This window comes from Centruroides vittatus, unplaced genomic scaffold, assembly GCF_030686945.1.
Source record: "Centruroides vittatus isolate TY-2023 unplaced genomic scaffold, ASM3068694v2 contig_878, whole genome shotgun sequence".
In the NCBI taxonomy this organism is placed as follows: domain Eukaryota; kingdom Metazoa; phylum Arthropoda; class Arachnida; order Scorpiones; family Buthidae; genus Centruroides; species Centruroides vittatus.
In genome coordinates, this window is record NW_027122570.1 from 918,818 (window position 1) to 941,034 (window position 22,217).

Sequence of the window (22,217 nt, forward strand, 5' to 3'; positions counted from 1 at the left end):
TTTGGAATAAGTTATTTTAATTAAAAGCAAATTTATTTTTTTTATAACAGAAAAATTTAGTTGAATAAAATTCCTTAATAAGAAAATTTGTTTAAATCAATTTACACGCAAATTATTCCAATGATTTATTTAAATATTTAATAGAAAATCCAAGGAATATAGCAATCATATAGATATAGAGCTTAGCAAAGATCTGAGAACAAATTTAGGAATTGAAACTGTTGCCAGGAAGCGCCATGACAGCAGAAGAAACCTTTGTGACGTCAACGATGTTACTGAAATTAACCACTCTGTCCTAATTATAGTGAGCGAGATGCCCGTTTAGTGTCATGACGATACCTAAGGTTGACAGAAACAAAAGCCATTTTAAGCTACCACCTTATAAATAGAAACTCGGAGCGAGTAACTTTTGTCGTTTGGGTTCCGTAAGGGGAAACACATTACTTGGGATAAGAAAACTAGAAAGCAACATTTGGCACCACAAACGTTATGAATACCGATATGGAGCGCTCTATGTTTAGATAAGTTTCTCCCAACGAAATACGTTCCGGTGATATCATAACAACATCACTTCCGGAATCGTGCCATCGGCATAAAGCAAGATTAAAAGTTGAATTAAATGCCAACTGAGGCACTTAATTAATTTGTAGATGTAGATTGATGTCTTCTCTTAATTACGTTATAACGTTAACATTTATTAATTTAATGTATTATTAATATAAGTATTTTATTAACACGCTTTCAACAATTTTCATTCTCATTGTGAATAATTATATCTGCATCATTTGTCTAACGTAATTGCATCGTGCTTATAACATATTCGTAGTATTTTATTACAATTATTTGCAAATATTCACATTTCATTTTTAAAGAATATCTAAGAAAAATCTGAAAATGATTTACAGCATAATTAAATGTTCTAATTTTAAAATTATATTTATATGCAAATAAATAATTAAAGAACTTATATGCATTTCAAAACAAAAATATTGTACTGTACATTCTCATATAATTACAATAAGTTCATAAAAGCAGTTAATAACTATAAATGTAATTTTGTAAGAGAATTCTCAAAGATGTTTTCAATGTTACGTAAGTAAATTATTTTAAAAATATGCCATGTTATAGTCTCTGCCATTTATGTAATTCTAATTTTCCCGGAGAAGAATGTTGGATTTACAGAATGATAGATTTAATAAGTTTAAAGTTTTGAATTATAATTTATTTACATGAAATAAATATACATTTGTAAAGTTGCAAGTTAAGGCAAATTTGATATTTCAAACGTTTCATATTTTTAAACTTATTAAGTATAGCCTATAATAATATAAATACGTATATACTATATAGCTGTCATTTATGTATATATTTTATATTCTATATTAATACATCATCTTCGTCACTCACCAACAGAAATAAATACTTTGTTACATTTTATATATGGATTTTTACTTCTGTATGTACAGGAAAAAGTAATTTTTAATTAACAATTTAAAGAAAATAGATTAATCGAAATATATTTTTATAATCTAAATCAATTAACCAAAATTTTAAAACAGTAAAAACTATTAGAAGTTATTAACAATTAAAAATTTCGTTTTAAATTGAAGTATGGCATGCAACCTGAAAATGTTCTTGAGATCAACAACCATAAAACAAATTTGAATTTTTTAAAAAAGGAAATAATAATAAAGCAGTATCTTACAAGAAATATTACTGAACAATCGAATTAAAAAATTTTGTCTGATTAATAATAATTTTATTTGGAAATATTTAAAGTATTATTTATTAAATCATACACATATTTTGTCTTTCTTTTGAACTTTGCTACTGAAAATCTTATTAAAATTGGAGAGTAATTAAAATTCTAAAATCTTTGAAAAGTCGAAGATGAAACAACAGAAAACTTACTTCATAACTGTATTGAATCCACACGTTTCGTAAATATCAGCGAGTAAAATCATAATCAGATTGTGACATCACATCTGGAACTTGTCACGGTAGATGTTACGGTACGGTGTTTTAACTTTTCTCCCGTGACCACTGTACCATTGAAAGACCTACACTACCGTTTCTTGCAGCTTTAAATGGAAAGCTTAAAGACCAGGAACTATTTTTGCTCAAAATTTCATACTTATTTAAAAAAGCTACTTAATTATTAACATAGTACTAGCTTATAATAGTTCTATACTCATAACTTAGGAGTTGTTTATAATTGCTATTTGGTCTAAGACGTAAGAATATAAATGATTTAAGTATTGATAACATTTATTTTTTAAAAGCATATTAAAATTTAAATAAATAATAATAGTAAATTTGAATAAAAGCTGAAAAATGCAGTAAGTAGGCATTGTTAAATTTGTACGTAATACGATGTTTTGTTTTCAAATGCATATAATCGTTTATAATATTTTATCACTAAAGGTGTTCATCATTGAAATTTATATTGTTAAATAAGAAAAAGCAGATAGATTTTGTGAGATAACACAAGATCTATTGCAAATTTTATTTATTGCGACTATTTTACGCTATAGAAAAGCTGTAAAGTATTTTTTAATACCTCATACTTTAACAGATTTTTTCCAATTCTTAAATCACTATTTATATAACACGAGATGGAGAATTCATCGTCATTTCTAAATCCGGCATCGAAGCTGACGCAATATCCAAACAGCGAATGATTTTAACGAGATTTGGCTATTGGGTAGGGGAGGTCGAGAGATGAGCTGTCTTCAACCATAACATCTTCCGCTCTATCTATTCCATCCATCTCGTGGGTTGTACATCACACGATGAAGCTGATAACGGTTATCGCTCAACTAAAAATAGAGTTAGGAAAACGGTCGAAGGTAGAGTGAGGGAGGGTGACTGGTTTTATCCTTCAGCACTCGTATAGGATCATAAGTGTCGCGTTACTTAAAAAAAAAATATGTAGGTCTAGTTATTTTCAGTGAATGAAAGTGTAGTTCGAAACAAAAAAATGATTTCCGGAGTGAAAATCTCCCGTTAGTGACGAGTCGAAACATTCAGAAAAAATAAATTACCGATGTAAAAACAACAAAATTAAAAATACAAGACAAATATATTTAATAAACTTTACGTGAATAAATTATAATTTAGAATAAATATTTCTACGTAATACAAAAATAAAATAGTTTTTATATTAAAAATTTCGACCGTTTAAAACTTTAAAAAATGCATAATTAAGATTAAAGCTCAATTTTTATATAAAATAATAATGAACTTTGAATGATAATAATGTGCGATAAATATATTTTATATAAATAAATAAATAATCTAATATACGACTGGTTAATTTACGATTTTATAATAGTAAATTAATTTGTAAAAATATGGATTAAATCGCTGTTTTGGTTAAAAGTTCTATTTAAAATTTTATTTAACTATATTATCGATTCAAAATTATAAAAATTTAGCATAAAGTAAATTTAATTTCCTTAAAAAAGTATTTCATTTCAAAATTAATATCGAATTGAATATTATCGTATGTGGCTAATACAATATAATAATGTCACAAGCCATTTTCATCATTCATCTTACATTGTTATCATATCGCAATGTAAGGTTTTTAAAATTAAAACTTTTCCAGATATCATTCGGAAAATTTAATTTTAGAAATATGAAGATAAACGACTTCTTAAATTATGCATAAGATAATGTTAAAATAGTGCCAAATCCCAAAACAAATGTCCGATACCCTAAAGAGAACAATTTTTAAAGAATAATAATTATATTGTATGTTTATTAAATAAACAAATGGAATGAATCATTGGCACAAGATAAATTAATGGTACATCTGGTTATATTGTTATCTAATCTGGTTAGTGATACAAGTGTTTGTCCGAACCTCTTTGTACGAGATAAAACGCTGTTATCAAAAACAAAGCGAATTTCTTTTGCCTTTTTCATTATTACTTAAAATATAATGGCGACGATCAAATTTCTGGAATAAAATATTCCAGATAATTATAATTTTATGCTTAAAATTAAATTTTTTGTACTTAATTAATACGGTATGTGAAATAATGCTTATATATTTAAATATACATTGTCTTTATTGCTGAAAAAGTTTTAAACATTTGTCTTACGCTAGACTTTCATTATTCGAATACTAATCAAGTAATTTGAAGATTTAATTCATTTATAATGAAAATAAAAGTTAAACAACCGCCGACATTTTGAAAACGCTGAAATTCTTTACCAATTTGAAAAAATATTCACTTTCTATAAACTAATTATCAGTAATTATTTAAATTCTATAAATCAGTTTGAGTTGAAATTATTCTTTTATTTAAAATGATTTCGAATTATAAAATTACAAAATATAATTTTATAAACTATAAAGATACAAAAATTTAAAAATAATTTTATTTTAATGTAATATTTTGTTTCCAATAAATAAGTTCTAATCCAATATTTTTAAACCGAATAATAATATTTTAAAAAATATTAATTACTAGTTATATTATATAAAACTTTCGAAAAATATAACTTTATCCAACTTCTATGCAATAATAATACAAATGAATTTAAATTCAGCTATAAGATAAATTTATAAGTCTGTCAATGAAAAATAATTTCATGCAGAACAAATTAAGTTGCGATATTTTATGATAGATTATATATTTAATAATAAGTAAATGATTAAGTCAGAATCATTCAAATGTAGAAGAAACAAAATTAGCAGAATCGTTCTTTGCAAATCGACTCGAGTGATTCTCGATTTCGATAGTCTCCATATTAATTAAATTCAAATTTTTACATAATAAAATAAGCTATCGATTGCTTTAAATTGTTATAATTAATATTTATAGATGAAATTTTTTAATAAAATATTTCTCATCACTACAAAGAAATACTTTAATCGGTCGTTAAACAAACCAACTTGTTAGATTGTACAATTAGTTTAATTTTCGATATAATACTTAAAGCGGGAGTTAATAATTTGGTAAATCTCATTTAATTCTTAATTAAATTGATTTAATATTAGTTTTAGGTCACTTACTCTCCATAATTACATTTCCTTTTGTATAAATTATTTATAATGAGAAATCGTTTGTACAGTGCTTTAAGATGGGAAAGAGTTGGAATAGCAGACTTTCTAGCTTATTTATAATATAAAATATTGCGAATCATTCTTTAAACAGATCATTGTTGTTTGCTCAAGATAACGATTTAACAGAATTGTATTCTTTTATGCATTTATTACCTACATTATTGTAAGTAATTGATCACATATCGCGCTTTACGTAAGCCTTTTACATATTTGCAACGAAATCCGTTTTGAATTTATACTTTAGATTTATCTCATTTAATTATTTGCTAAAAAATAAAGTTTATTGTCACCATTTTCGTTTAGTATTCCCCACTTGATTGATGATTAACGTGCAATTCGTATGTATTAGATTCCTAGAGCTTTTTCGCATCTTAACTCGCTTTAAATTTATTCGCTAATGCATTATTTTTTTAATCAGGGAAGAGTTAAAATTAGATTTTTCGACGTGACATTTTAACGTCGATAAAGAGCCATATTTTATCGTTATTAGAATGCGCAACTCAAACATGTTTTAATGACGTCATAAACACCGAACCAACCAGATTATCAAAATTAAAAGTGTGAAGGCGTCGAGCAAAGTGAGCTTGTTAATGAGCCAAATGGCCGCAACAGATAGGCCAAGCAAGCCAATATGAATATTGTTGCCTTACCTCGTTTTATTATTCCACATGGTAATACTGCAACACGTCACAATCACTCAACCCTACCTCACCAATACTTTTGATGACGTACATTTGTCAGTATGTGACGCACGAGGGCGCTTTCTTTTGCTTCTTTGTTTCTTGCGCCATCTGTACCTTAGATAAGTTATCGGCCGGCATGCCCGGGTACTTGTATAGCATAGGTGTTGACACCGATCACTTTACGATACGTTAATCTAAGCTTATTTTTCATTAGAAAACTCATTTAAATGTTAGTTTTTGTATCTAGAAACTTAACATTTCCTACCAAGCTATTCCGTTTAATATTTCGTATCATTATATGCACGTTCTAAATACTTGGCTTTATTTCATGAATTTAAGTTCATATTTGCAATTTTTGTTTATTTAAATGTTTACTGTTTTATGCATTTGATATTTTAGCCAGTATTTTTCATTAATAATTATCAACTTACACTTTTAGGTGATAAAGAAGTATTCTTTGAATTCTACAAAACTTTAGGAGGTTTTATTATTTACTTGTTAAATATTCTTCTATTATCTACGTTATCACAATTGTCATAAATGTTTTACTAGTTTTAATATTTTCTACTTTATCAAATGAACACATTTTTCAAGGACATTTCCAATACTGCAAACTGAAAACTGCTAGAATTATTTATATAAACTATAACATTCAAATATGAAGAAATAACACATCCCCTGAGCCTTCTCTAATCTTTTTATTAATAATGTATTTACAAATAGCAAGTTATCTAAATTTACTTATGTATTGAATGTGAGCTATGTACTGTACGTTTCGCACTAATCAATTTATTTAACCAATAGAAGGATGATAATCCTGTCTTCATAGATATGTAATAAAGTGAGTTTGAGGTATCCTATACAGAAAATACTATTGTAATTAAAAGAGGAAGGTAACTTTTAATCTTGGCATTCTAAGATATGAATAAGAAAACTTACAATGAAGTTAAAACAATAATTATTTTTGAAAAATTATACAGTTTATAAAAAAACTACAACATAAAAAATTGTAAATGACAGTTATAAATTATATTTTCTTGGTATCTATATGAATGAGCGATAAACATTTCTTTTCATAATTTTAATATGAAACATCAGAGCTATTAAAAGACAATAAAAAGAGAAGGAAACAGAAAAATCAAATTTATTGTAACTATTTAGGCCTATACGTAAAAGTTACGTTAAAAACGTATAAATAAAACATTTTCACTCGAAAATATATCGATTTTTGATCCGTTACGCATAAAATGGATAAAATTTTTAACTGTATTAACGAATATTCTTAAAATTATTTTTATTATCGTAAACATTTATATGATTCATAATCGAAGAAACTGAAACGGATTAGGCCTACTTCAATAATGTAAATATTAATTAATTTTTAATATGTTAAAAGATATAGTATTTTCTATAGAAAAAAGTTAATTTTTAGAATAGAAAAATTTTGTTTGATAATGTTTTATATATAAATTTCAAATAATGTAAAAATAAAAAATTAATTTTAACACATGAATTATAATATAATCTTTCAAAATTATAATGAAGCAATCAATTCTTTTATAACTAAATATTTGAATAAATTGTTTATATTGATAATTCGTTATTTCTTGTAAGCCCACGCCAAAAAATTAAGTGTGATTATACAGAAATAATTTTAGTATCGTATCTAACAATATATTTACATATGTGAAAATGAGATATGTATGAATCAATGTATTTTGTTTCGTATTTAATATATCAACTTTCGATAACACATTTTATTTGACGTAAACTGTACTTTATACTGAACTTAAGAATTCAGTAAAAGCTTGAAATACGTTTGAAATATTTTAGATTATTTCGATTAAATATTTTGTTAATATGATAAACGAAATTTTAAGATTATAAGCAAATTAAAAGGAAATGTTATTATTATATGTTAGCTCTTTTTTTCGTATAAATATCAAAAAACAAAAGCGTAAGAAAGGTTTTCAGTTGAACAGTATCTTCTTGTTTAAGAATTCCCACTCTCAGAAACAAATTGAAATGTTTATGAACAAGTTACAATCAAACAAATAGGAACTTTCATCAATAGTTTAATCGCATTCATAAGTAGACATACGTAATCTTTCTTATCGTCACGAGAATACATTTTATATATCATACAGTCCATTATTTTTGAATTGGATGAGAATAATTACGTCCTAGGGAATCCAACTTGTATGAATCCTGCATTTCTTTCAGAATTGTAATTATATCTCATAAGCAAATTTGTGAAATTATATAACTTATTAGCAGTTATGCTTGATGTTGCCAGGGAAAAAGTAATAAGGACAAACATTAAAATGAAAACCACATTTGTTTCCACTTCCAAAGCGCTTTTCGCTAGTGTAGAAATGATTATAAGTGAGAAATATAATTTTAATAATTTTAACATTTATTATTGTATATAAAAATTTTTTAAAATGTTTTTTAAAATTTATAAGGTAGTCATCATCAGAAAGTGGACTGATGAGAGACAAAATGGTCCGAAATGCATTTTCTGTATAAAAATGAGTCAATAAAAGATGATTTCCTAAACACGCGATAATTCATTACTGGTATAATAAGTCTAGTATTACAGGTGGATAATTATAGCCGTTAATGAAACTAAGAAACAACTAGACATGAAGCAAATACAATTAAAATCACATTAAAAGTTTGGTTATTTTAGTCCAACTCAAATCAACACCATTTTTTCAGCGGCGCTTTCAATTCTAGATTTTACACTATTTAAAAATTGTCACTAAGAATATGATTCGTGGACCTTGTGTGCCCACTAGAGGCCGAGTGGATAAAACCACCGAACATTGTTAGTTGGTCGTGAGGCTGGCCACAGTGGAGTTTTCCGGATTTTTTCACGTTTGCAATACCTAAATAGGGACCAGTTTTCTTTAGAAAGTCCTCCCGGGATGCATCCCCCTTCGACAGATCGTCCAAGTGTCGCATTTCCGTACACAAATAAACGTAGACCGTGTGACACTTTCATTAATTATTACGTAATGCTTAAATTATCACAAAGTGTCGAGGAATGAAACCAGGGGATGGCCAAATTTCATGATAGTTTACATTTTCCGTAGGATCCTAGAAAATAACTATGAACGATTTGGTCTAGATCGGTCAAAGGATTTAGATGTGTAAATTATAGGCAACGTACAGACAATTAAACAAACATTCTATTTTATATATGTGGATTGTTTAAAAGTAAATTGTTCAAACATAAAAATTAAAATGAGTACACTTAATTTATAAATATATTAATCAAATATGATCATGTTAGATTAATTTAGCGTATCATAATAAATTAGTTTAAGTTATACTAATTTAATGTGCATATTTATGTATTTATACAGTTCATTACAGAGATTTACGCTCTATTTATTAGGACTAACGGAAATTTTTGAACGCAACATGTTAACATTACTATTTTCAGGACGAACGGATCGGACGGATGTAAAACGACTTTTAATAAAAACAGTTGTTAGCTTTTATTTTAATTCCTTATTTATCTTTTTAATGTAGCCTATATATTTTATCATGTATATTTTTAGATCGTATTCTTTAAGTATAAATGTATGCCCCAAAACTGTATTAAAGCATACTTATATTTAATAAAATCTTTTATATTTAATTTTTAACGAAATTATAGATTCCAATAACTTTCAAAACTAAATTCCTCTAAGTTTTTCCATGTAAATTATGCTGCGTACGGATAATTGGTTGACATTTATTTTCTACTGACAGTGTTATTATGTCAATCAAAATAAGCTGTCAGAAACATGTGCTAGCATCAGTCATAGTTGAATGATGCAACAAAAGAAACAAAAATACAAAGAATGCTTCACCCGGAAATTGGATTGTAGATTGCGTGCATTATATTCTGTAGTATCTATATTTATCATTAAAAAAACTAACAATTTATATTGTATATAACAGAAATAAAGTTATAAGACCATACACATTTTATTTAATATTTTATCAAACCGTGGAATTTCTCACACATTGCCATTCATATCTAATTATCCTGTGAGTTGATCAAATATTTTTCTTTTTAACATATATACTTTAAGATCTTATTCTTAAACACTGTAGGCCTACATGTACTGTACTGCACAGTACGTAGACTTACCTTTATAAACGTCATGTTAATGTCGCTATATTTTTGATAACTCTAATTTAAAAAAAATATATAAATTTTATAGAATTATTAATACTTAATACTATATAAGTTCGAACTCTCGTAGGCCTTATTCGAACTAAGACTTTAAAATATGTTTTGTATAATTAGCCATTTAAGAATGTAGTCTGTATAAGTTTGAAATTGAAAAATATTGTTATATTATAAAATAGAAGCCGAAATCAGAGATAAATATAAATAATTTTCGAATAAACATATTTTGAGTAAAAAATCCCACGAAATATCACTGTTAACATATAACTCTAATATATTATATTAAGATTATTATCGAAATATTTCTTTGTTCTAATTTTGATTTATACTTAAGATTCTTTAACTCATTGTAAATAATTTATTACTTTTTTCTTTTTAAATAAATATAACTGAATAGAATCGAGATTTAAAAAGCTCGAGATTTTATGTTATCATCTAGCCTATATATTAATTCCTTTGATATTAAAAAATTACGAAAAACTGTGTCCTCTTTTTATGTAGGCTAACAAGTATCTATACAATCTTTTCATCGAAATATGGAAGGTTTCAATCATCATTCGTGGGCTGAGAGCTGAAGGTTGAGATTTAAAATGATGAGAGTTTGCAGATTTATTAATTTGATACTTTCACCCTCCATAGATTATAAATATTTAACAAATTTTTAACCGTATAAAGCTATCGCTTAAATTAATTTTTCACAAATATAATACTTAGAATTTAAAATGTTTAATTAGATGTCGTTTTAATAATAATACTCTACTTCTGATCGTTTAAATCAAAATTTAAACTTTTCCAAGTAGCAAATATTTGTTTTATAAAATATTAATTACATTAATACATATGACGAGAATAACATAAAAAAATAAAATGTTAAGGAATAAATAAATGTGTTAAATTTATATTTCTAGAATTTTATTAGTCATGCAGTTAATTTGTTGAAACTAACCTCAATTCAAAATAGTCCATGTTATCTTCGGTTTCCTCTTCTGTCCATTCAGTAAGGTTCCCTTCTCCGGTCTTCCGGACCTTCCTGTAAAACATAAAATCTGCATTTGTAATTTGTAGGCTAAGTTTAAAGAATTTATATATTGATGTTATTAATTAATCATTATTATCATTTAATCGAAGATTCGGAATTTATTAACAGAACTTATACGATATATGCGTGTCACTAGCAGCTGATTATCTAGATATAGATTCGTAACGTCACGATCTTCCAGTGTATAGAAATGACAACTGAATATACCAAATAAAAATTATTATTCTTTATTACAAATAAACTTAAAGATCTGAAAAGTATGACAGCCTTTTTCCTTTTTTTGCCTCTCGCTCTCTCTTTTTAGCATTCTACTTGTGAATCGTAGTTAATACTTGTGAAATTTGCAGCTGTAGTTATATTGCACGAGAACAACTTTATTTTATATTATTCTCTTTAAATATCTTAAATTGTACAGATTTATATTATTGCTTCCGTTTAATTTTTAAAACAAATTCAATTACTGTATAGTTTTTTTTGAAGAAATATTTGTTCCTTCAAAAAATATATAATTCATATTCCTTCAAAAAACTAGTAACACGAAGAAATGCTAACTCAATAATATGCTTTCAAAATGCACTTAAAATTGAAATGTCTATAGTATTATATCATCAATACACACATAATATCAAAACTGAAAATTATTAATCATACATATTCACAAGAAAGGTGATTTAATTGATAAACATTATCTTTTCTTTTCTTTCGAAGACACAATGTAGTGACGTAAACTTAAACACTGGGCGAATTTTGTCACTACATTGTGTCTTCGAAAGAAAAGAAAAGAAAAGAAAATACAAAACACGGTTTCCTCAAGATAGTGATAAACATTAACTAAATGATCAGTTGATTACATTAAAATTAAACGTTTCCTTTAGAATCTAGTATTTCGTATTGTCATTCCTGGTTTGAAAAGAGTGTCTGTGAACGTTTGCGCGTGTATGTGTCAAACATCGTTGTCAGATTGGAAAAAGCTGTTTATTGTACGTAAATTATCGTATTTTATCGTACACATTATCGTAATATAATTCTTATTTGACTGTATAGAAAAATATGAACAGAAAACATATTATTATTAATAAAACAAAACAAAAAAAGTTTATTTGCAAATCAAAAGTATAAATAGAAATAAAATTAAGATATTTGAGTATATTCTCTTTAATTAAAATCTTCAATGTAATTCTTTATTCAGCATATTCTTGCTTCTACATTTCAGACAATAAACAAGTGATAAAATCTTTTAACTTGCCGCATTCTTATAAGATGCATTTGTTTTAAACCGAAAATTAGGATGCTCTCTTAACCGAAATACACCTTATACTTTCAAAAATATTTTTCCTCCAAAAGTTCGACGTGAAAAATGTGATGCGTCCAATATAACACTCAAAAGTGCGTCTTATAAGGCGAAAAGCATAGTAATCACAGATCAACAAACAACTCACATGTAACACTAAGAATCAAAACAGATTTTTTTTCATGGTTTCCGCCTTATGGTCACTAAGAAAGCCTTTTTACTATATTGTGGGTTCGGGAATTCCACAATGAAGCAGCTGGGTGACAAGGCCGAACATATCCGGGATGGGACAGAACACCCCAGAAAAAATTCTTGCAGACCTTCACCCCCACTGGAATCGTTCTCGGGTCTACCAAAGAGGTAGACTGACATCTTAACCGATCTGCCATCCGGCTGTCTACCACGAACGACTGGCTACCGACAATGAACATTGCTGCCACGTTGTCTAATATTGCCTTTACTTCACACAGATAGATTAATTCCTGTATTTATTTTTCTGATGATGCATTTGAATAAACTGATATACTAAGATATAATATATAAATTATATAAACTGATATAATAAGATATACAATTGAATAAAATTTTAAAAATATATAAACTCTATTAAAATTATTGAAAAATGTACACCTTGTCAAATTATCGTACAAGTATTCTTGTAAAAAAATCGCATTATAATCTTACAAAAATGATAATTATCGCACATTTAGCAAAGGTGGTGTCAAATGGTCGATCATTTCATTAGTTGAACAACCACAAGAACAAATTCCAACGAACAAAAGTAACAAGACAATCAGGACTAGGAATATAAAGGGGTTCATTTTTCCCATGTCCAATCAGGAACGGACTCGAGAGACCTTTAACAATTTACGTTTGTGTGACCTTCTTCCAAGCAAATACTTTCGATCTTCATCCAGTGTCTGCAATTAACAGGGTAAGGGTTAAGCTAAGTGTCAACATTTTAATTGAGTAGAAACAGCACAAGATCAGACAACGAACAAGCTGCTTATCCATATCGTTCCATTGAGACTCCTAAATCGGATTTTGTCGTTCTCTCTAACTATAGAATGACAATGTATGTTCGCTACTTTGCGAATAAATTGGAATAAAATCTTTCACATTAAAGAACTAATAAATCTATTGTCATTTGATTAGGTCTAAATACGATGTTAAACGAATGTAATATAATTTGCATCTCAGTTTAAATTACTGCATATTAAATAATTGTATCAAAAGAATAAGGATATTTTCTACATGTTACGATTCATCTCTAAATATAATATAAACGTATGGAATTATCATCATTTTAACGTATAAGTTATATATTGATTTCTATACATTATAAAATTACATAATAAAAGATAGGTTTTATATAATGTGTTCCTATACCGTATAATGCGTTACATTTGGTAATTTTTCTCACACAGAAATAATTATTAAAATTTCGTTATATAAACTTTAATTTTGATAAACATAATCTCAGATTAACTTCATTAATCACAGATGGCGCGGACTTCAACTAGAAACAATTGAAAATAAAACAAAATAAAAATTTTAATAGAATAATTGGAAATAAAATTGATGCATTTTATGCTTTAAATTTCATATTATTTTAAGAAATTTTTCAATATATTTTATTATTATTTTTTCCGAGTGATTAAATTTTGTCTTCATAACAATAATATTATAATCTTATTTTCAATAAAATATTTAGTTTTAGGCAGTCATGCAACCTAACACGCGGTTCCCGGGGCTTTGAAAACGTGATTTTATTTTCCCGTTTTCTATCTCGTGCCGTTATGCAACACTAAATAAACTGACATATGTCATAAAGAACATTAAAATTAAACTCGACAAGTGAAAAGATGAGAATAAACTATATCCTATATTACTAGTTTGCGTGTCATTAGCATATAGCCTATTATTTTAGACTTATGTATTGACAGTTATGGGGTATATTGATTCTCTTGGCAAGCTTAAAGTACAATTCTGAAAGAAAAAATGTATGCAGCCCGCCGGAAGCCTTCCAAGTTCCCTCGAGAAGGCCCGCATCTAGAAAAGTTCGCTCACAACTGGTTTAAGGCATAAATGTATTATAATAAAGCTCACAAATACATTAATACAGTATTGTTATGACATAACGTAATATTTATGAAATAAATTTTAAAATTTTTTCATTTTTTTAAATATAAAACTTTACAGTTTAATTGAACTTTTTGAAAAGTTGCTTATTTTTTTATTAATTAATTACACTTAATTATTTTCAGTGATTTTCATAAATCAACTTTAACCAAGAATTATTTATTATGACATCGTTACAATGCCGAGCTGTAATTTTTAATCATATTTTTAATTTATTTAATTTAAAATATATTCTATCCGCCTCAAATTAGTACCGTAGTGTCTTGCCCCTGTACATCATACTTTTCCTTTAACAATAGAGTCGTGCCGGTCATCTATCTAACACCTTTCAGGGAAACATTTTTGAATTGAAATAACGTAACTTCTAATTTGTATTAGAAGTTTATATATAGTTAATCAGGGCCTCCTGTTCCTAAGGTTTCCATATGTGGTCTTGAATTCATTTACCTAACAACATTCTGGAGATTAAGGAAAGACAAACGGACAAGTGAACGACAGTGGGAATTTATAGGTCTACAATTTTTTTAAATTGCAGCCCAATAAAAAATAATTCCTTTTCTACAAGTCAAAATTAGCATATTCTATTTAATTTATTTCATTCAACATTAAATTTAATCAATACTTAATTATTATCAAATTATTAAATTGGAAATAAAGTTTTAATCTATTTAGGCTTATCGCCTGGCCATGTCTTAGTTATATATTAACCAGTTCAGACAGAAAGAGATCGGTATGAAATATTGAAAATAAATAACAATATTCCCTAATTTTTAAAACAAATCATCTATCTAAATATCTTTTTGTTTCTGATAAAGGAAAAAAAGATTTTTCTCATAGGTTAAAATAAATTAACAGACGTTTATTTGTGATTATAAAGAGCCGAATTACTATGAAAAATGATGAAAAGAAAATCATTTTTTGTAACCTCCTTTTTCTTACGAAGTTGCAGGTTTTAAAATACTATCGAGTACCACCATGCTCCATAATCGCTAGTAAACTAGGTTAAAAATAATATACGCTAATGATGTGCAAACTAGTAATGTAGTTTATTCCAAGGGCATATCCAAGATGTGCACCACCTTTATACCAGTTAGCATGCAATCAGTTTTTTTTTCTTTAAAATAAAAATAAATATAATAATGCATATCGTATCGCATGATTTCAATGGCAGAAAGTAACGTTGTACAAACAGAAAAAAGAAAAAAAGTTTAAACTGATATTTCTTGTAAACACGTGTCGAAAAGTGTGGAACATAGACTAAAGATAATTACATATAATTTAAAATAACTGTAATTTCGATCATTTCTAGCAAAAATAAGTAATGTAATGATTTTATATCTTTTCTATTCCTTCTTTTGACAGCAAACCGACTGTAAATCATACTGTGATTTGCATAATTTATAATCAATCTATCAATTCAAAATTATCCATTTTCCAACTTCCACTTAGCAATTTTAGAAGGCTAATAAAAAAAGAACGATCTAAAAAATTAGGTAAATCTAAGGTAATTGAATAACAGGAGCATGTGCCATGATACCCCCGAATGTGCCTTGATCAATACCCACATTTTCAAAATACAGTAGTGGATACGCCACTACTTTACAATGTATTCTCATCTTTTGGTTAAGTTTAGTTTGAATGTCCTTCGTGATAAATATCAGGAAAATTATAGTCACATAATGGCACGAAGCAGAAAACGGAAAAATACGTTCCAAATGTAGACCAAAAGTTGTTATATTTTCATTTCCTTTATAGGACCAAACACAATTAGAATGTGTTAGATTAATATGTGATATTATTAATAAAATTTAAAAATATATTTGCTGTTTCTTCAAAATAATAATAAGAAAAGAGTAAGTATAATTTCATTTATTTTTTTTATTTTTGAGAATTTAGTTTTTACGAAAACTATTAACGATTTATTGTTAACTTCGCTAACGTTTTACTTTAAAAATATTTAATTAAATATTTTATATTCTGTGTTTATTAGTTCATAATTGAGGAAATGAATTGTATATCTTTAATAGTCTGTATAAAAATTCTGTAATTAGTATGTTTATATTCAAGATAGCATTGAGTCAACATTAAACGAGCATGCTAAACGTATAAAAAAACTTTTCCAGGATTTAATTTGTTAGTTAACAACTTAAAATCTAAAGTTTCCAAATGCTTAAGAACCAATTTTCCATATGATACTTTTTGACTGTTTGGAATAATTTTCATTGGATTACTATTTGGATATAAAATACACTGTAATATCTTTTACAAGTTATTAAATTATTTATTCGAATCGATATAAGATTGGTTATATCAAACATCCTATTAAATGTAATTTAATTTAATATATTGCACGAATTAAATCTATGATATAAAATTATTAATTTACTTCGTGTAGCTTTATGTTATCATTAGTCTAACAAAGATTAGTCTTGCAAACTGATGTCATTAATTTTATTAATAATTATAAAAAATAACGTAACAATTAAAAAGCAGAGAGCAGGCAGCGACGTGGAAATCGTACATTTCCTCAACATATTGGATTCGATTTTCGGTTGAGATGGCCTCTCATTTTCTTCCGGACTGTTTCTGCATTAGTTCTCTTGAGTATAAAAGATTAAGAAGCAACAACATCGAAAGACATTCGTTTAACTTATCATCTATATAAATGCTGTATATATGCTATTATTTTTCAATTCATTGCTTTTATTCTGCGAATAAATATTCTGTCTTTATTTCTCATCTGAAAAAAGTTTTGTTAAAGTACCACTTAGTACTTTATTGTTATCTGTGATAACTTCTTATCGTAGCTAAACACTTCATCAAGAATGATTTTGTCTTAGCGCATTAAATCTCTAATAATTTTGTATATTATTTACCGAGAAATTATTTTAACTTTGAAAAATATTATTACATTTTCTTTTTATCAGGAAAAATGATTAGAATGGATTTATCTCGCTAAGCAACAATCACCGTAAGACCGTGTTACTTTTCCTATCATGGGAAGACTTGACCCATAATTGCTTCGGCAGCATAGGTAAGAGGCTAGCAATCGAAAATTTGACTAGATATTTTGAGACGAAATCATGAAATTCTCTATTGCACTCAAACTGCAACACTTATGAATTAGGAAAGACTTAAAGGGCAATGAACCAGTCAGAAAAAATATATTTGTGAATAAATTTTTAAATTTATGTCAAATTTATACAGTATTAAATAATTTTTAAGATAGTCATATATTTAATAATCCGTTTTAAAAATTTCCATTTCATCGTATATTTGCAGATATATTATATTTTTATAATTAATAATTGTATAGTTTATTTTTTAATTTAATATATTAAATTTCTTAGGCCTAATATTATCAAATTTTCGTTTATTTTGTTAAAGTTCAATCTTAATCGTTGAAAGTCCGTTGATTATTTATTTGATTTCAAGTTGACAAAATTTACACGAAATATTTCATTAACTTTTAATTTCTTCAAAAAGAAATCTATTATAAAATAGTATTTATATGATTAAATATTGTGAAATTATGATTTTTATGATTTATGTCAGCAAATTCAAATTTCTGAATTTGAAATATAAAATAAATAAAATTTAATAAAATTGCTATTCGTTTAAGATCCATGATGTTATATGCAACCACTGTAGCTAATAGCTAATAAATAAACTATTAAAATAATTTTAACAGTTAAAATCGGAAATAATTGCTATAAAAATGTTTTTCTAATGATAACAGGATTATTAAATGAACAGATACTATAAAATTTGTAGCAAATTTTGTTCAAAATACTCTTATTAAATTAACAATCAACTATATTTAAATAAGTAAAATCCTTTTATATCCATTGTTATTTACCGTTGGTTGTAATATCAATTGACTTAAGTAGGATAAAAGTATTCTTGACATTAAAAACAAAGGAAAACATCATCATTATAAAGATATAAAAAAATAATTTGTAAAGTAGATTTTCTATACCTTAAAAAATATATTTCTAAAATAGTTACTTTGTTTCATTAATACCTTGTAAAACTTATCCAATTAGTCTGGAAAATAAAGATATTTTGAAATATAAAATTTCTCGACTCGGTATTACAAAACAGATTTCATCAACAATACACCTTCAGTTGTATTTTTTTTAAATTATTTTTTAATTGAAACGCAAAGTTAGGTGGTATTTAAAATCGCATTTGAATTCAAAACATTTATAAATTTCTCATTTAAACATAAATCGAAGAACATGCTTAAAGTGTTTAACAATTTAATTTAATTACAATATCATTAATTTTATAACAGTAACGTTTTCCAAATAATTATATCAAAGTGACAAATCAATGCCTAAAGCACAATGCGATCCAGCGATCCGGTGAAAAGAAAGAACATCGCTTTAATAAATTCTGTAGAATCAATAGAATTTATTAATTTTAGCCTGTATTTTAGTATTAACCAAAATTATTGATTTACTTTACAAATCCAAACAAAAAATGAAAAAAAGAAAACAAAAATGCAACGTTAGCAAAATATTAAATAAGAAAAACAATGTGTTTTATTGGTGTTGGAATTTGAAAAAATTATAGACCTATAAATTTCCACTGTCGTCCGTCTGTATTTCCTTAATCTCGAGAACGCAATTAGATAGATGAAAGACGAGACCAGATACGAAAAGATTAGGGACAGAAAACCCCAATTAAGTATATTTGAACTTCCGATACAAACGGCAAGTCACGTTATTTCAATTCAAAATTTTTCCCCGAAAGGTGTTAGATAGATGACCGGCACGACTCTATTGTTAAAGGAAAAGTATGATATACAAGGGCAAGCCACTACTAATTTGAAGTGGAGAGCATATATTTTAAATTAAATAAATTAAAAATATGATTAATTAAAATTTACAGCCTGGCATTGTGACGATATCGCAATAAATAATTGCTCGTTGTTTTTAATTTTTTTTTTTGTTAAATTCTGAAACTATGCATTATGCACCAATTGAATCGATAACATTTGTAAACATTTAATAATGGTTTTATTTGTTCAAAAACCATTTTCCTTTTAATGTTTACATATAGGTACTATTCACATCATTTCAGTTTCCTTTTTAATATAATGATACAATTTATTGTAAATAGTTCGTAAAATGAAATTATACTTTCGAAATCAATAAAGGCTAATACTCGAAAATTATATAATAAGTTGTTGATTTTTTAACTTACATATACTTCAAATCAGTAATAAATTTATAGTTTTTCAATGATTACATGAATTTAAAAAAAATCCTTTTTGTGATTGGCAAAAACAGCTGAAATGCACGTGGTTATTGGATCTATAACATCATTTCTCAACTAATTCGAATTAGAATTAAATTGTTTCAAAGTAACATTTGTTGAAGTTCTAGCGATATCTCATTTTACTTAAAGGAGTAATATAAGAAATTACGCTTTTAATGTAAGAATATAAAGTTATAATAGGACATCAATAAATGGTAATACAATGTATTCAGTTAATCTTTTAATATCTTGTATAAGTTAAAATTAGTTTTTGAATCAATATTTAGAATAATTGAACGTTTTTAATTTAATATATATATTTAAATTAAAAAAAATATAGCATAAAATTATAAAGATAATAAAAATTGCATTATTATAAACCTTTTTACTTTGATGAATTATTTAAAATATTAAAAAAGTCAAGTAATCGTTATTAACTTTAATTTAAAATTAAGTTAATTATCATTCTGTACAAATTTATGTCTTACATTAAATCGTGGTTTCTTAATTATTTTGTATAGCAATTTATAAAATTAATTTATAATATAGTTAGAAAAACAAAACAAATGTTAAAAACAATAACTTAATTGATAATTTAAGCAGTTTTTATCGATTAAATTGCTTAATAACTGTAATGATAAATTAATTTTATGTTATTGAAATTATTGTTAGAAGTTGGCCATACCTGCTATATAAGAAAAATAATGAAAGAATATTTTAAATTTTATTTTCATTTTCAATATGTAATATTTTAATTTGTCAAGTAATAATAAATTAAATAATAATATTTAAAATATATTTTCTTTAAAACTTTAATATTAGAAGGAACAATTAATAAACGTAAGTAAGTTTGTTTTAAGAGCAGATTTAAATATTTTCAAACATAATTTAGTATTAAGAATTTAGTAAAGATTATGAATTTTAACAGTTTTTCTAAATAATTATATTTTATTGTAACAAATATTTGTCTAAATCATCATCATAACAAAGTATTACAAACAAAATTGAGAGATTTATAAAATTATAGTTAGACAATACTATACAGTATAATGTATATATATATATATATTATCAATACTCCTTCTTGTTCAAGTTCTTATTGCACTCTAAAAACTGCATTGTTTTTCTAGTACGAACAAAGCTTCACTACTGCAGTACCTCTCTAGTGTCGAGATGAAGCTACAAGCAATTGTTATATGTTTATTTGGAACAATAGACATATTCCCAAGCAATGTCGTTGTATACTATTGACCACATATCTTACACATGTATAGGATATGACACACTTTATATATATAAAGCTATATAATAACAGCTCAATAAACGCATTATTATTAAGACAAACCGTAATGGAGAGAGAATATAAAATTTTGTAAACTAGATATTAAAAAATTTCAGCAACGAGTTGCTTAACTTTCCCGGCAACATTTGATGGCGCCATCTGTTATCATGTTTTATTTTAAAACGTTTTGTTTTTAACTATTATAAAATGGAAAAGAGCTTGATTTTGTCGGGTAGGGGTGGGTTTTACAAAAATTTATAAACGCTAATAACAAGTAAAATCGTCATTAAGTCCGATTCTAGTCGAGATATGACACACGACCTCCTTTCTCTCTCCACCCCGTGAACCTTTAACTACGAAAATTTAATGAGCATCAATCCCCCTAATATACAAATCTTCCGGCAAAATTTCAGAAATTTTCGACAAAAATCACAGGAGTTATTAAGCTTCAAAGAGGGTGAACAAAATCGCGCCCCCCATACACTAACATTCATACATACAGAAATTATCCCCGAATTTTTTTGCATTTCTCGACTTTTCAAGGTCCGCTGAGTCCAAAAATGTAAAAATCTGGAGGGAGGGGTCATTTTTTGCCAGATCGCCATACTTTCAGTTATATATAACAGCCGGGAAAGAAAAACAAAACTTTATATTTCAACAGTTGAATCAATCTATTTCAAAATATTAAATTATTCGTACGCTTCCATTGCAAATGTAATGAAAGTTTATACAGTATTATCATAAAATGATTAGTTTGTATAAATACCTATTATTTATTTTTGACAAATTTGCAATTGAAAACCATAATGTCTATATAAAATATTCATATCGTTGAATTTAAAAAATGTAGATTAGATATGTTGTTCGAATAAAAACAATAGCAATATTAAAAGTGTTCTTGTATTTTAATAATTAAAAATTTGTTTTTACAATTTACTATTTACAGTAAAACCTGCGTAAACCGGAATCGGCAGGTTTACGTTTTATTCAAGTTCCGTTTTGGAATGGTTTCACTGTATATATTATATTCTCATCTTTTTGTTAGGTAAAAGATAAAATTAAAAAAAAAATCTGCTATGGAATAATAAATTTCAACCTTAGCAATAAGATTTTCGTTAAATATTGTTTTGTTCTATTTTCATAATAAAAATATATTTAGAGAAAATAATGTTCCATGTTTATCATTGGTTTAGAATTAATAAAGAGTTATCCGAAATATGAAAAATTTAAAAATGTTCTATTTTAATAA

The 22,217-nt window shown here is 26.2% G+C and overlaps 1 protein-coding gene across 8 annotated transcripts in view; it reads right to left on the reverse strand.

Annotated features, from left to right (window-relative positions):
* Nucleotides 1–22,217, reverse strand: part of LOC136983191 (transcription factor Sox-13-like) — a 377,109-nt gene that overhangs the window by 238,063 nt on the left and 116,829 nt on the right. For 7 of the 8 annotated variants that reach the window (XM_067279851.1, XM_067279854.1, XM_067279856.1 and 4 more), the window contains one exon: nucleotides 10,896–10,979. In XM_067279851.1, coding sequence (XP_067135952.1) covers nucleotides 10,896–10,915 — 20 coding nt within the window. In that variant the 5' untranslated portion in view covers nucleotides 10,916–10,979. Of the gene's footprint in view, nucleotides 1–5,727; nucleotides 5,881–10,895; nucleotides 10,980–22,217 lie in introns of those variants that run through there. The other variant, XM_067279855.1, reaches the window with a different exon arrangement.